The sequence below is a fragment of the Microplitis mediator genome, chromosome 7 (assembly GCF_029852145.1).
Source record: "Microplitis mediator isolate UGA2020A chromosome 7, iyMicMedi2.1, whole genome shotgun sequence".
In the NCBI taxonomy this organism is placed as follows: domain Eukaryota; kingdom Metazoa; phylum Arthropoda; class Insecta; order Hymenoptera; family Braconidae; genus Microplitis; species Microplitis mediator.
The window spans coordinates 22,653,761-22,670,550 of NC_079975.1; the positions used below are offsets into that span (position 1 = coordinate 22,653,761).

The window sequence follows — 16,790 nt, forward strand, 5'->3', positions numbered from 1 at the left end:
TTTGTGTACTATTGTTGGTTACAAGATTTATTGCTAGCTGGAGCTACTGGAGCTCAGCTCTAACACGAACACGAGTACTATGTGGTAGTGTGTATTAGTGAGTAAACAGAAAAGAATGTCAGCTGATTTTTGTTTTTATTAATTACGGAAGAAAGTAATATTAAAAAGAGGAAATATTGGAAAGGTAACTTAGTATCAGGAGCTGTTTATAATAAAAGTTTAAAACTATTAAAAGAGGGAAAAAAACGGAAAACAGAAGTTTACACGCTAGACGTATTAGAGGTTAAACACAGTCAAAATGATACTGGTGCTACAAGCTTATTAGTTATTTAAATTTCCCGCGGTTGTGTCATTTTACGCTGCTGCCGTCGTTTCTTAGCTTCACGATACATGTGACGTCATTAACCAAAAATCGCCTCTTATTTCATTAATAATTTAATAACAAACCCATGATTAAACTTAAAAAAAATATTAATGTGTTCAGAAATGTTTAATTATTTGATACTAAATAATTTATAGCGATGGTATTATTGTAGCTATAACTACAGCACTTTGAAAAATTATTCCCATTTACGCCCGTGTATAAGAAAGAATTTTGAAAATTTATTTCTCGAAAACGGTGTAGTGAATCGATTTGAAATTTTAACAGATCCTTTTTTTTTATAACTTTCGATAAAAAAATTTCAGAATTTTGGTATTATTTCGAAAATCGGTATCTAACTTCCTTAATTTTTTTTTATTTTTTGTTACTTCATTGGTATTTCTAAATTAAAAGCTATAGAATCAGATAGGCTCGGTTTAAAAATCGAAAAAAGGTCTTTTACTTGAAAATTATAAATTGTGGACCGTGTTTTTGTAAGAGCATGTCTACGCTTAACTGTGTCCACAAATTCTCGTCTGTCACGTCAAGTCCTTGGTAGTATAGTGGTCAGTATCCCCGCCTGTCACGCGGGAGACCGGGGTTCGATTCCCCGCCAAGGAGACATTATTTTTGTTTTTTTTTTAAACATTATAAAATTAAAATATTTTATATTATTTAATATACCACACTTACTTTGTTTAAAAATTAGTTTTTTAATGCAGAAAACAGCTACATGCAAGTATAGATAAACTATTAAATACATTGGTATCTATCTTTAAATATTGTTTTCCTTATGCATGTTCTAGAATGAAAATTTTTTTTCTGAATTACTTGAAAATCTTCTTCTGCAGTTAACGAAATTGAAAGAAACCGATTAGACATAAAAATTCAACAGTCTATTAACAGTCATATGAAGGTTTGAATTACGAATAAGACGACCATGACTTTTAAGCTAGCGCTATAAACAACAGTCATTATTCCTAGAGAAATTATTAGAATAGGTCTTTTTATTTAGGAAAAAGCAAACTAAATAATTACCTCTGTACTGGCGGTTAGTCAGGTACTTGAACTATTAAAAATAAAAAATAAACAACTAAACAAAATAAAAAAATACAGCCTGTAGGCGGGTTCATAACGCGACTCGACTGTAATTAAAAATGAATAAATCGTGCGAAAAGGAAAAATAAAATAAACAAAATGAAAAAAACTTTATTATTTCTTCATTGAATATTACAACAATAATAGAAATAAATATAAGAAGTAATTAACAAAAAATAAACATAATTAATTTGTTTAACTAAAATCGTTGGTTGAACATGAACGAGGATTTAATAAATTAAGATCGATATTACAATCACCGCACTCATTAATATCGCCGTTATGATTAGGAGGATTTATCAATGCGTATTTATTAGTGTGAGAAGTATTTGATGCACAGCTGAGACTAAGACTCTGTTCAGAGGATGTACTACAGGTGGACATACCATTTCTTGAGATCCTCGTATGTCCAATGGGACTTCCTGTGCAACTGTAACGTGTAATAGCTTCCGATCTGCTTAACGCTGGTTCCGGTTCCGCGTGCACGCCCGGACACCACCGGAACACTAAAGCGAATCCTCTACGAAATCTGTTTTGTATGAAAAAAAAAAAAATAGTTAATACTTTTATCAAAAATTATCCTTAAATTAGTAGTAAGTTATTTTTCTTTAATTATCCGAAAAGATACCGAAAAGTCATTTTACAGACATGAGTGTCTGTAGTATCAAGAATAGTAAAAACACATATCGCGTGCCAAAAGGTAAAAGACTGCATACCAATGTATTGAAAAAAAAAAAAAAAAAAAACATTTGCAGAAATATGTAACCGGTTCATTTAGGTACGGCTCCCATACCCTCCTTATCCATACCTGTACTTTTTTTTTATTTTTCAAATTATTCTGATTTCTAGCGGATCCATAATAATCCAAAACAATAATTAAATAAAAAATCAGTAAATTTTTGTTTTACAATCGTTATGAAAATTTTTATTTAATTAAAAATTTGATAGTTTCATTTTTTTTTTTAAATTATTTTATTTTTAATAAATTTTGAAAAACAAAAAGTGTAGGAGACTGTTTTTTTCATCTAACTTGTCTTGTGAAACTATTTGTCAGTATTTTGTATTAAAACTTGAATTTTTTTTTATGCGCCCTTTTAGCTTTAGGCGCTACTTTTCAAAAGCTAAAAGGGCGTATGTCTTGAGATACGCCCTTTTAGCTCAAGGATGCCCAAATTTTTTTTTTTGCAGATCTTTGCGTTTCGAAAAATTTTAAAGCTAATAGCAAAAAAAAATTTTTTTATGCGCCCTTTTAGCATAATTCCCTACTAACCTGTAGCAATGCGCCCTTTTACCTTTTGGCACGCGATATGAAGTTAGTAACCGTTCATGTCAGAACAGGACTGAGTACTGTTCTCTTAGGTTAATGAGATCTACGAGATCTAAGTAACCATTTCTGTCACTAAATAATAAATTCTATACAGCAACAAGAGATGTGCTAAGAGGTTTATATACTCTTAAGCTATCAACGACGACTATTTTAACAGTAACCAGTCACTTGCTTCGTGTTCTGTGTAGTACAGCTCTGATTACTGTTTAAAAAGTAATAGTGCGTGTTACGAAATAACTTACTCCTGCTCTAATACGAATCAGTCTTATTAATATGTATTTTTCCCTACACTTTCCGTCAATTACCGCTTAGAACAGTAATCAGTATACTCTAAAACAAAGTGTGTTACAAGTGTATGATTTTAACACATATTAAGTGTGTTCTATGTTTAAGGCCATAAACAAAACTATAGTTTTTTGTAGTCACTTAAAACACGTTTTACGGTGTGTTAAAAATCTATAGATTGCTTATGGCGTTTCAATGTTATTCGGCAAGTGTGTTAATTTCGACTACACACTTGGTTTTAGAGTGTACACTGTAAATCAAGTGTTTAACTCAGTGTGATAAAATAAAACACGTTGGTGTTTTCTGCAACTTAAGCGCTTAGAAGTAAAACAGTATAAACGTTTAAACAATCGCATAAATCATTACAAGTGTTTTAAAGGTTCGCGTAACACACTTAAGTGTTTAATCCGAAAACTTTATATCCGTTTAAAAAAAAACACTTCTATATATTTTATTATAAAGCGTTTACTGTTACATTAAACGTTTAAAAAACATCGAGTGTTATAGATATATATACTAGTATACTATCTATTTTTTTCCGTGTAGAAGCGAATTTAGAAATTTGAGACAATTCTGAACTTTGAGTTGATTATTATCGGAACTTTATTTTTTTAGGAAATATTATATTATACACCAAGGTAGGAAAGTAGAATATTTTAGCCTGTGTGTGTAATTGCCTGCCCGAGCAAAACGCGAGATTTGCAAACACGCGGAATAAGACGTTCTCACGGTATCATGAAAAATATTTTACACATCATGAAGGAAAGTAGGACATCCCTATTAGTGTGTTTGCCATCCTAGCCTTTGGTTCGGGTAGACCACACACGTGGGTTAGAGTGTTCCTACTTTTCTTCATGGTATGTAAAATACTATCACTGAAGTAGCTTATTTTCGACTATAAAAAATAAATTTGCTTTGATAAATAAACAGTTTACCTTGAATTCATCCAGCAATAAATTATCGGGTTGTACATACTGTTGGACATCGCTAGCCAGTAAATGGCTAAATAAACTTCTTGGATGTATGGTTCATTTGTTACGTCCGGTAATGTAGATACGACAATAAAATAAATATGAAATGGTAACCAACAGACTGTAAATATTCCTACTATAACAATCATCATCTTCACAACCTAAAAAGAAATACAAATATATGTATACATTTGGATGACAATTATTCTTCTGCTGTTTAAAATGCATCCGCCGAAGCAAAATTTTGTTAAACTTTTAATTTCGAAAAATTGCGGGCTAAAAATTTTTCATTCTCTCAAATTAGAAGTTTTCTGTTCCCATAATAATTAGGATATTTTTGGATAAAAGGTTCAAAGTTAATAAATAGAGATAAAAATTGTCATCCGAATGTAAATAATTGTTGAATTTAATTATAAAAATATAAAATTTATTTAAAAATAATAAAATTTTAAAAGGTTGTAATAAAAAATTATGAGTATAAAAAGAAATAAAAAGTTATGAAAGCTCTGAAAAATAATAAATGGCAAAGTTTCATGTTTTATCCCTTATTATAAAAGATTATTTGGTCTTTTGTCCTTGAACTAAAAGTCCTGGGAATAAGTACATCGGAGAATTAAACGTGAGGAATGAAAATTATTTTTGTATATCCACCAAGACATGGAGTTAAATGAGGGTGTAAGAGGCAAGGGCAAGGGGCTAAGAGGTAGAAATAAATATTCGAGGATATAAGAGAGGAGACGGAGGTAAGGGAGAGAGTTAAGTGAAGAAAGAGAACATGAGAAAACGGTTTATCATGATCTGGAAATAGTCCAACTTTCTTATTCCATTGATCACGAGAAACTGGTATGGTCTCTTGGTGAGTCTAGTGTAATAAATTACTGGGTGTGTAATGTGTATTACAACCGGATTTCATGACAAAGACATAATAGATATTCGTACGTACATAAGTTTTTATTTGCATGTGCATTGGAAAAAAAAAAATATTTAATGGTTTATTTTGCAAGTTAAATTTTTTACATATTTATCAGGTTGGCTTAAAAATATGTATATATATAGATGTATGTATGTATGTGAAAAGTTATAAATAATACAGCTTCAATTAAGTTTTATTATGGTACGAGTAGCACGTGACCGGAAGCAAAAACGATTTCTTATTCGGATTCTAGGTTAACTTGTAGACGTCTATTTAAGGTAATAAATTAAATCTGACCATAGAATCCTGAAAAGCTTTACTTAATTATGTCTTTCAACAACTCAGAAATGGCTTAACTTGAATACTAACAAGTGGAAATGATTTAATATCATGACTATTGTATTTAATATTAATGAATCTGTGGAAAAATGGATTAGATTCGAGTAGATTTACGTGGTTCTAATTTGTTACATTTTTAAGATCTGCGTAGGTTTATGTAGATACACTTTTTTATGCACTATTAGATTTGCATAGAACTATGTAGATTAAATGTAGCTGATGTAGTTAAGTAAAACTGGGTCTGGGTAGATCTACTTGGATCTACACTGTAAAGAATTTTGAGTCCGCGGTGTGATGTGAATTATTTTGTGTTCAAATTTTCAACACCGCTCGTGTGAAAGTTACACGACATACAGTGTTTAGTTTTTGGCTGTTTGAATTAGAACGATCACACCGCCAACGGTGTAAATGTTAAATACGGACGTTAGTAGAATAGAACCATTAATTTATCATCTTCAACCTTATAATAGTCGTATAAATATCCATTTTACAGAATATATATTCATTTCAATAATGAAAACAGTTATTGGGTAATTTTTAACTACAGATCTTATGATCGGATAATGTATGAGTTTTGAACTAATAACACCAAATGGTGTGAAAGATAACACTCATATCGTGTTAAAAGTATATCTCGATGATTCACACCGTCAATTCACACGAAAATATTACGGTGCTGCCCCTGTCATAATACGATGGAAGTTATAAGAATTACGATGTTACATCGTAATTTTTAAATAGTAATAACTGTGTTCTACGTAAGAGGCGCTCTCGTAACTTATGACTGTTCATTCAAATTGTTCATATGGATCTTAAAAACAATGAAGACTATATTTAAATGGTGTATTACCGCACGATGGACGGTGTGGCTCAATAAGTTATAGATCAAATTGAACGGAACATAGTATAATACCGAATAGCTCAACTGGTAGAGCACTCGGCGCGATACCGACATGGTCTGGGTTCGATTCCTAGTTCGGGCTATCTATATTTTTCTCAATTTATCTATAAATTGTCCTAATGAGAAGGTTAATTGTAAGTTTAGGTTTCACTATATTTAAAAATTTGAATATAGAAGACTTGTGTCCTTCTGTGCCCGAGTGGTCCAAGGCGTCGGAAACTTCGCACTCGAAAGGTCTCGGGTTTGAATCCAACTCGCGAACGATTATGATTTTGTTCTTTTATTTAAAATTTCTCTTCAAATTTTATTATGTTTACATCGAAATTTCTACTAAATAGCTTGAGACTCAGTATCATTTGTCTGAAGTATTACTTCTTAAATGAAATTTCCAATTCTACATCGTAAAAATTATGATTTTAAAGGTATAGTCCACCACTACAATAATCAATAGGACAAATTACAATGTTAGCATCGTAAATTTAACGGGATTTTTTTTCCGTGTAAAATTCTCGAGGAACATTTTCACACCAAAAATTTTTGACAGTGTACATAGATATACGTAGATCTAATCTATTTTTTCACGGGAATAGAGCAAAAAAAAATAACTCATTTAAGTATTATAATATATGATAAATAATAATAATAATAATAATAGGTTGAGTTTATGCTATTTCATAAGATATTCATTTTAAAATATCAAGCAGCCGTGCTAATTTATAAGAAACTTGATAATAATTATTGCAGTTAAGTAACTTTTCTCAACTTTATAATTTTAATTATTAATTTATTTACCTTAATTATATAAAATAAAATGAATTGTTGAGTGGAAAAGTTTCATAATAAAAATAATAATAATAATAATAATTATTATTTTTTAAAGAAATGTTTAAATATTACTTTCTATTTATTTTTAAATAGATCGTCGAAAACGTTAAACTGAATTTTTTTAAATTGGTTTTGCTACTTGGCGGAACATATCGTAGTTAAACTACTTAAACTCTAGTAAATATGTATGTAGTATTTGATATACAAAAAGATTCTGAATAAATTTAAATATAGAATCAATTTGGATATTTAATGCTGGTGATTTAACTCACAATTAATGTTATATATATGAATAGAGGAATGGAAAAAGTAAATAGAGAACGAGTCGGTGAAAATAGAGTTAAAATTGGGTATCTAAAATTTCTCGTTACTCGAGTTGTACTTGGGCATATATATATATTTATATATATATATATAACAACGAAGAATTCAATTTCAATAGCTAAATTTATTTATACATTCATACTGAGTGTAGTTTAGTCTTGGAAATTTGTAAGCACATGTCTATGATTTAAAACTACATATTTATGATTGTATATTTACCCTGTAAAAAATTTTCAGAGTAAAATTTACTCCTAAAAGGAGTTTAACGTAATATTAAAACTCTGAATCAGAGTGAATGCGAATTTAAATAAAATCCAGATCATTCCGAAATCATTCCGTTGAAAAAATAAACTCCCTATTTACTCCGTATGCAGTTTTTTTACTCCGGAAGTCCGAGTGACGGAATAAAATTAAATCCTTAGTCATTTCTTATTTTTTACAGTCTAATAATATCGTATATTAAAAATAGTTTCACAATTTTTTATAAGAAAATTAAATATATATATATTTTGTAAGTTGAGCAAGAATTTTCCATTAAATTTGTGACCTCGTTTTGGCCAAAAGTTTATCACACCCGAAAAAAAAAAAAAAAAAAAAAAAAAAAAAACTATCAAAGCAATGTTTCAGAGTTCACTATAAAGGTCGTGGTATTAACAATTCCCAGATCCCGTCAGAATGGTTCAACCTTATCTCAAGCATTTTATCACCACAGACCGAAATTATTCTACAAATGACGAACCGAAGGTTATATTCGTAAAAAAAAAGCTTAACAATCGTCGGTCTTTGGTCTTTATACGATCGCGTGGCCCGCAAAGAAATTCTTACCTCCCGTACGGATTCTACTTATCTTAGCCATTATATTGCTATGTTTTAATGGGAACCCACCATAATTGAAGCAAAAAAAGTTGGGAAGTCCAAACGTGCACAACTTACTCGACATTCCAAAAGCGATAATTAGATGGCGCTCTTATGTACAAGAAAATAATAATGATAAAAAAAAATGAGAGCTTAATTTTTTCATCAATTCCCTAGTAAAAATGATATCGAGTTTTTAGCCAGTAATTAGCCAGTTTAACTAGACTTAAACCAGTAACTGGCCAGTGTAATATCGAGTTTCTGTCAAGTAACTGGCCAGTTTTACTAGAGATCGAGCAAAACATGGCGGCTTCTGTGAAACTATCAATTTTGAATATTGAGGTTATTAAGGGTTATAAAAAATTGTCAAATAAAATAAAAATAATGTTAAATAAACGATATGACATCAACGTTTAATTTATATTTATTTATATTATGAAATAAATAACATCATTAGATTAATAGAATAACAACAATAAATCTGACAATAAAGTAATTATTTGATTTTATCGCCCACAGTCGCAATTCATTTATTGTGTCGACTTTTTTTACCGCATCCGTTTTGTAATATATTTTGTAAAATATTTCCACGTTAACATACACAAATTTTAATTAATTTACACTGTTTTTTAATATTTTTTAAAACAACGACGCGTACAGATTAACAGAAAAAAATAAACAGACACACACACTAGTAAAGGTACAGTGTCGGTGTGACCAATGTTTATGACTTAGTTGTAGGTGGCGCGATTTCGAGTTTTTACTCGATATCACTGGCCAGTTACTGGCTTATATCGAGTGAAAACTCGATTATTTCTACTAGGGTTGCCATATTTTATTTCAAATAAAATTGATCAATCGGTTGTATATTTTTGAAGTTATTGTATTTATCAACATTCGTGAGTCTGACCCTACTAGCTCAGATTGAGACTCGTCTTAATAAATTTTACCCGCTGGCCTTACAAACTAAACTAACACTAGTACTTAGCCTAATTTAAAGTAAAAAATAGAGCATATATAAATAAGTGTAGATATGATTTTTACGCGAGTGAATTAGCTGGGACCAAATAAGCGTTAGCAGAACATATCTCATTGCTTCGTAATTGAGTTGTGCAATATATCGACTACCTCAGCGATACAAACATTCGCTGCTAAATTTCATCGTCATAAATCCTTTTAATTACTCTTCTGAAACAACTAATCTTACTCAAACTAACGTTCCAGGATTATCAATGCACATATATATATGCAATACACAAGGGTATTAGTTTAAGAACAAGATCCTCCGGCAAAGCTCAATGAACAGGTAGAGCTGCGAATGATGAAATGCCTAGATGGTAGAGGTAGAAAGCTTATAAAGCAAATCTTGAATAATTTGTTACAGAAATGTCTTCTTCAAAGCATATCATGTTTAAAAGGGTGCAGAGATGAGAATGTGCGACTTTAGCCTTCTTAATCGGCTATTTATCAGATAGCTACCAATTAATATACTTATGAATATATATATCTATATACCAAGTGTTTGTTAATTACAAGTTACTGTAGAGTTGACTGTGCAAACTTGAGAAATAGTTATAATGTCCAAAATGCCCTCGAGCAATATTCAAAGAGCAATTTTAACTTGAACTTGATATCAACACTATTACAAGACCCTTCTCTAATTATTATTATTATTTTCATGTCATAGATACATCTATTTATGTATATATATATTTTAGTACCAATTTTGGTAGCGTAGAAGGTAAATTAAACCTGTATAACCTTATTTGTAATACTACGTGATATAGTCGAATAAATTTTCCCTCAGTACTAGTCTACTAGATATATTTACTGTGTATTTATTTTTAGTTGGATGGAAATAGATGTAATATATATAAATGGATGCATATTAAAATTAGGAAGTCTAGTTTTGTATGTATGAATGATTGGGCGAGTGCATTCACGTGATGGGAAGACGCCAATTTTAGGCTGGTAGATTTAAATCGTATCTTTGTATGCCGTGGGTGTACTTGTTGAGCAAAGACAGTGAGACATGCACTGGGGAATTAACGTGTTGACCCAGTCGTTTGAAATGCCAGGAGACATTTCGTGTGGGGAAGTCACTGTCATATTTTTTGAATTGTTTATAATTAGGGCCAGGACTTTCGGGTTAATTCAAAAATAATTAATACTCAGTGGTGTGGAATTTTTTATATTACGGGGAAAATATTGGTCTTATAAAAAAATTTATCAAACAAAAGTTGTAGAAAATTTAATTTTCTAAAAAAAATGTCTCTTATAATTTTTTCGTAGACTGATAAGAAAGCCGTAATTCCAAAATTAAGATTTTCATAATTAATCAAATTTTGAATCATTCATTAATCATTATGAATCTTAATTTTTGAATTACGGTGGAAATATTGATTGTATAAGAAAATCATAAGAGACATTTTTTTAATAAAATTAAATTTTCTACAACTTTTGTTCGAAAATTTTTTTAATAAGACCAATATTTTCGCCGTAATATCAAAAATTTGAACTACTCATTCCAAAAATAAGGCAAAAATTTTGTCCCTATTTATAACAAATGTCAGGATTTGTTACTTTTTTTAGGGAAATAGATTATGCGGTTGGGAAATTAAATTTGAGTTTTTTTTAACGAATTTCATTTACACAGGAGAGTTATATTAATAAATAATAGTAACTTACCCTTCGTTTGCTTTTAATACTTTCCATTTGATTATGAGTTTGCTCGCCAATACTTTGCGAGCCCCATAATTCAAAGCCAACTCTTGCATACGTAAAAGTCATCGATCCAACCGGCAAAAAATATGTCAGTATCATGAATATAATATTGTATCTGTAAAAAAATCAGGCGTTAGAAAAAGTTGTAACACGATCCACAATCCAATTATCGGGTTTATAAACATGAGAATAAATTTGAAAAACGGTTGTCTGTGAGCCAACTTCAAAACTTCCCGCCATTTTCGAGCTCAAAGCTCAAAAGCCTGATTATCGGTGAAATTTTGAGCTCTGCGAGGTTAAAAAACGATTGGACCGAAAATATATATACTGTTATGTCTCCGTACATTATTTTTACGGTCACTTCCAAAAGTACTGACAGTGATGTTCTTACGCTCGCTATCGGCCGCATGACTACTTATTGTTTAACTTTTCTCAAAGCGTAATAATATCAGTTTTAGCATCACCTGCTATCGCTGACTGCCGGTAGTTAGTCAGAAAGAAGGACCGAAAGAATTAAGAGTAATTACAGATTTATTAATTAAGAATAACTTTGATTTAAATAGAATAGAAGTATCATTTCTTAGCTTTTATAATCAGAAATATTACTATCATAGTTGTAAGACATTCGAATCAATTTACTATCTTTATATTTGTAATACATTTAAAGTGAATTTTTTTGTGTTATTTCTCAATAAATAAGTGAAACTTTATTGAAATTAAAATTCGCGGGTCGTTATTATTCAAGAAGATACCGAAAAATTCTTAAGGCATAACAATACATTTCGCTGAAAAAAAGTAATTTTTGAGCGACGATATTTTTGGAACTGACCGATTTTCACGTCTTCTGCGGCAATCGAAAGAGCTTGAGACTTGGATTTGTAAACTTGTAAGCTACTTAGTAGATCGACTTCAAAATCTAATCAGTTCTAAGTCTTCGGAAGCCCTTTCGATTGCCGTCAAGTTCCAACCATTCAAATCGGTAATTCGTTCCAAAGATACCGTCGGTCAAAAAAAGTTTACCCACACACACGCAGATGTCCATCCGGAAATAGTCAGAATATCTTTCTGGGATCTCAAAACATCGATCTCGAAATCTGGAAAAAACTCGATTTTCAAAAATCGAACCGAATTCAATAACTTCCTGTTTTTGAAAATTTTCAATTTTTATAGCGCGGCTGCCCAATTTCAAAAAACAGCAACTGAAAGAAATAAAATTTTTGAAATATGTATTGAATTTGCTCACAAAATTCCACTAGAACTAAAAATACTAAAAAATCGATTTTTAAAATTTTTTTCCTTACTGTGTTTTGAAATTGGGCAGCCGAGCGGGAAGTTGAAAAATTTTAAATTAAAAGCAAATAATTAATTAGGTTCGTTAAAATAATTTAATAAAATAAAATCGGATGATTGAACAAATAAACGTGACTAATCGACTTAAGAATTTATGGGAGAGTAAAAAAACGGTAAAAAGAAATTTAGTGTCAAGTTCGTGATTGCTCATGTACGTTCCTGAAATTTTTTATTACATAATATTGATTATTGGAAAAAAAATCTCATTCTTTCTCTCTTTTGCGATTTAGTTTTTAGTTCTCTGGTCTTTTGGTCTTCGGATCTCTGGTTCTCTGGTTCTCGGGGCTGATGAGAAAGAGAGCTGGGTTATGGGAAAAAAAAGTAAATGGAAGAGAAGCGTCAATGATAAAAGATAGAGCTAAAACATTTTCGTTTAATTGCGCATTCTCGATTTATACCCGAGGTGCTTTTAAATAAACGGATCGCTGAGCATCGATTGCTTCCCATTCCGGGTGTCTATGAAACCACCTGACTGACGAAATAAGAAAAGTGAGAAAATATTTTAATTCGAGGGCTAAATATTTGTAGGGTGAGAATTATTGAGATGAAAATTATCAAAAATTTTATTTAATATTTAATATTAATGAGAGAATTATTATTTTTAAAAAGCATAGCTTCTTTGAAATTTCAAATTGGCTCATTAGGAGAACGTAGTTGGCGGGTAATTAGTTTTTGATGAAAAAATATGAATTATTCAGAGCCGAGGTATGAATTTTTTTTAGTAGAAAAAATTTGGTAAATTTTCGGGTTGATTTAACTCGAGGTTTCTCAACAAATTTATGAGATATAAATATATATTAGGGTGTGCCATTTTGAGGCGACTTTTTATTTTCAACAAAAAAACAGGCTGAAAACTTACAGGAAGGTGAGAAAAGAAGCCGGTTAAAAGCGGAGCTCTTAATATTAATATTTAGAGGTGCCTATTTTTAATTTTCTATTTCCCATTTGAATAACATGGAAAAAAAATTGCATTCGCACCTCATATAAATAAGTCCATGGGATATTCTTGTAGAGAATTTAACGCTCTACAAAAAATATCTCTTATTATTTTTTGATAAATTCATCTATTCGAAAGTTATTAGAGCTGGAAGTCAAATCTATAATAAATTTCTAGATCTTTTTACTTTTCCAGCTAACTTATCATACTTATTAAAAAATGTCATAGGTCCTTTTTTATAGACAATTTTATTACCTACAAATTATTTTCAATAAAATTTATTCAATTTCCGCATTGTTTTCTAGTTATTTTCATTTTAATGCCAAGCTCGTAAAAATAATAGTCTTCTAATCAATTCTGAGAACTTATATATATATATATATATATATATATATATATATATATATATATATATATATATATATATATATATATATGAAGACTGTCTCGTTGGTTCATTCAGAAAATTATCAAAAAAATTTTGATTTTCAATTCACTTTTTAGGTTTTAGTTTCATTACATATTTCAGTAATTTTACAAAAATGGAGCTTCGAATATTTTTGGCTGTAAAAATTGAAAAATTGCCGTATCAATTTTTTTTTTTCATTTTGTTCTACTCTTCGACAGATTTATAAGAAAAATATCTCGACTTTATGAAATTTTTTTTTTAAATTGAACAAAATTCCAATGAAAACCGATCCATAAATAATAATTTTATTTTTCAGAATTTTCTAAGAGTCCCATTTTACCCTAAATATTCTCGTCTGTTACGTCGGTCTTAAATTTGTTGCTATTTCTTTTTACCATATCATGAGGGTAAACTTGTACCCCAGTCCGCTACCCCTTTTAATTTCAATCACATAAAAAAAATTAAGCCAATAGTAATTTAAATTGCAAAAAAATTTTCCAATGAAAATTGATTACTAAAAAAAAGTCAATCAACTATAGAATTTAAAAAATATAATTTAAAAAAAAAGCTTTGAATTAAATGATTGACTCAAAGGTAATTGGGTTCTTTAGTTTTAAAATTATCCCAGATATCCATGAGGTAGCCTGCGAACGATTGGATTTCAATTTGGCTTTTCCGATCGACAAACGTTACTTTATTACTCCACGATAATGTTGTTCTGTGTGTAGGTCGTGTGTGCATGTGTGTTAGTATCCTGCACAGTAACGGTGAATATTGTGACTACTAGTGTAGTGAGCGATGAAAGTGAGTTGAGTGTAAAGGAATGAGAAGTTATAGTCTAGTCAGTGACTGGTGATGAACATGAAGCCCTCGAAGCTCTTCCCACTTCTCAAACAAAGTATAAGCCACACTCATACTCGTAGTGATCCCCATACACCAGACACCAGGTTACCTCTTTAATAGTTCCTGGTTTGGTTCTCTACTCTACCACTAATAGCACAGCATGTGTAGCAGTTCTAGTGAGCAACTTTATGTAAGTTTCAGTTGGTTTAAGACCCTTCTCTGTCCCCTCAAACCCTCGATCACTCTCTCAATCTGTCTTTATCGTAAGTCTTTAGTTCCTTCGGTGACTTATATCAAGAGAGGCTGAGTAGTGAAGGCAATAAGGGAAAATTATCCCCAGTTACACGGAGATCACGCTCTTTTATGTTTATACAAGAACATCATCAGACATCTAGTTCAACTTTATAAAAGTTTAATTAGTTTACCCTTTACTACTTACTATCAGATCGATTATTTATTATTAGTATTACACGATCCAATTAAATCACTTTTGAATACCGAATTTTTTTTGGTAAAATTAGTGCAATTTTTTATTTAAAATTCGTCAATTGATCAACTTTTTTTCATTGATGTTGATTTGAAATTTTTAATGAAATTACACAGTAAAAAGTATTGGGTAAAATCAACACAGTTTGTGTGTTAAAAACGGTTGACACGAAATTTGTGTTGAAATTTCGATACAAACTTTGTGTAATCCCTTTTTAACACAAAGATTATGTTGAAATATCGCCACAAAAAGGGGCAAAGAATTCCACAGTAACACACAAAATGTGTTAATAAAGAGTGTATAACACATTTTTTATGTTATAAAATAAAGTGACACAAACTTTGTGTTAGTTTAACACACTACAATTTTTAACACAAACCGTTTTCGACACAAATACACAATATTTTTTACTGTGTGTACTCTGATAATAGGGGAAGGGGGGCAAAACGGGGTACTTAAGAAAATACTTAGTTTTCGAGGACTCAAATCCCTGGTGGAAATTTTTCGGATTTCTGTCTGAAAAGGGGATACGCCAAAACGTTTTTTTTTTAATGATATTCGAAGTACTCTCTAAACATGAATAAGTGAAATAAGTGAATATTCACTAATTGTGAGTGTGAACCGAATCACTTTTTGAAATAAGTGGTTCGGTTTCCACTTAGAATTAGTGAATATTAACTTATTTTCACTAATTCATGTTTAGAGAGTAAATAAAAAAATTTTTCAGTTGCCGTTAAAACGAAGAAATTTTCATTTTCGAAAAATGGAGTACCCCTTAAAAGGTGAAAAAAAAATTTCTGGATATTAAAGAAATTTGATTAAATTAAATTTTTTTGCAAGTAATTTACATGAAGAAAAATTACATTTTACACAATTGTTGGATGCAAAGGCAAAATAAAATTTTTATTGGTTTTTATCATAAAACTAAAACCATGAAAATTTTTCGACTGACACTCGATTTTTGAAAAAGTTTAACGAAAAATATTCAAAATAATGCCCAGTTATATTTACAAAGTGATTTTGGAATGTTTAAAAACCATTTAAAAAATAAAATTTTTTTTTATAAAATTTTGGGGTAGCCCGTTTTACCTCCCCTCCCCCCCCCTTCCCGAAATTTAAAACTTTCAAATTTGGGGACTTTGTGGTCGGAGTAAATAAAAAGAAAAAGCTGCAATGTTTATAGATTTTTTTTTTTAATCTAAATCTAGGGATTTTTAAAATCAAGCGTTATTTATATTTAGGTTGTAACAAGACTTATGCTTAGCAGATAAGAGCTTAAGAAGGATTAAACTCGATCAATCAAACAAATGAACAGACTGAAGGCACTTGGACAGAACCTCTTCAGAAAGGATCAGCAGTGACGTGATGCAGCGGGATCAATTTTAGTTGGTAGGTTTGGCAACAAATTGCTGTATGTAAGCAAAGAGCGGGAAAAACGAACCACCCAAAGATTAAAGATTTTTTGAATTCAAGTAGAATAGAATTAAAATCGTCCGACTTGAAGATTTATCTATAAATGTAACTCATATTTATTTTTAGGTTGAAATTTTTCACTACAACGGATTCTTTGAGTCTCTTATCGGTGAAGAGATTCGTTCGAAGTTTATTACTCTATTCATCGTAACGAGGTTGAGAGGACCCTCGTCGAGAAAACGGGGACGATCATCGTTATGTCTTTATTATTTTTCTATTTATTTTTATTTATCTAAAACTTTTTTTCTTCCCTTAAACAATTAGAAGGACGAAGATCTCAAGATATAAAATATATATAAATCTATGACATATATTAATATTATTATTGTTTTTTTTTCTCATTATTATTCTGGGTTCAAGTATATATT

The 16,790-nt window shown here is 30.3% G+C and overlaps 1 protein-coding gene and 1 non-coding gene across 7 annotated transcripts in view; one reads left to right on the forward strand and one right to left on the reverse strand.

Moving 5' to 3' along the window:
- LOC130672172 (tachykinin-like peptides receptor 99D) overlaps positions 1-16,790 on the reverse strand; it is a 267,298-nt gene that overhangs the window by 3,756 nt on the left and 246,752 nt on the right. For 5 of the 6 annotated variants that reach the window (XM_057476535.1, XM_057476536.1, XM_057476538.1 and 2 more), the window contains 3 exons: positions 10,888-11,038; positions 4,007-4,203; positions 1,640-1,988 (listed from right to left, as the gene is read on the reverse strand). In XM_057476535.1, coding sequence (XP_057332518.1) covers positions 1,655-1,988; positions 4,007-4,203; positions 10,888-11,038 — 682 coding nt within the window. In that variant the 3' untranslated portion in view covers positions 1,640-1,654. Of the gene's footprint in view, positions 1-1,639; positions 1,989-4,006; positions 4,204-10,887; positions 11,039-16,790 lie in introns of those variants that run through there. The other variant, XM_057476539.1, reaches the window with a different exon arrangement.
- Positions 911-982, forward strand: Trnad-guc (transfer RNA aspartic acid (anticodon GUC)). Its single transcript has one exon. It is a non-coding gene; the product is annotated as a tRNA-Asp (tRNA).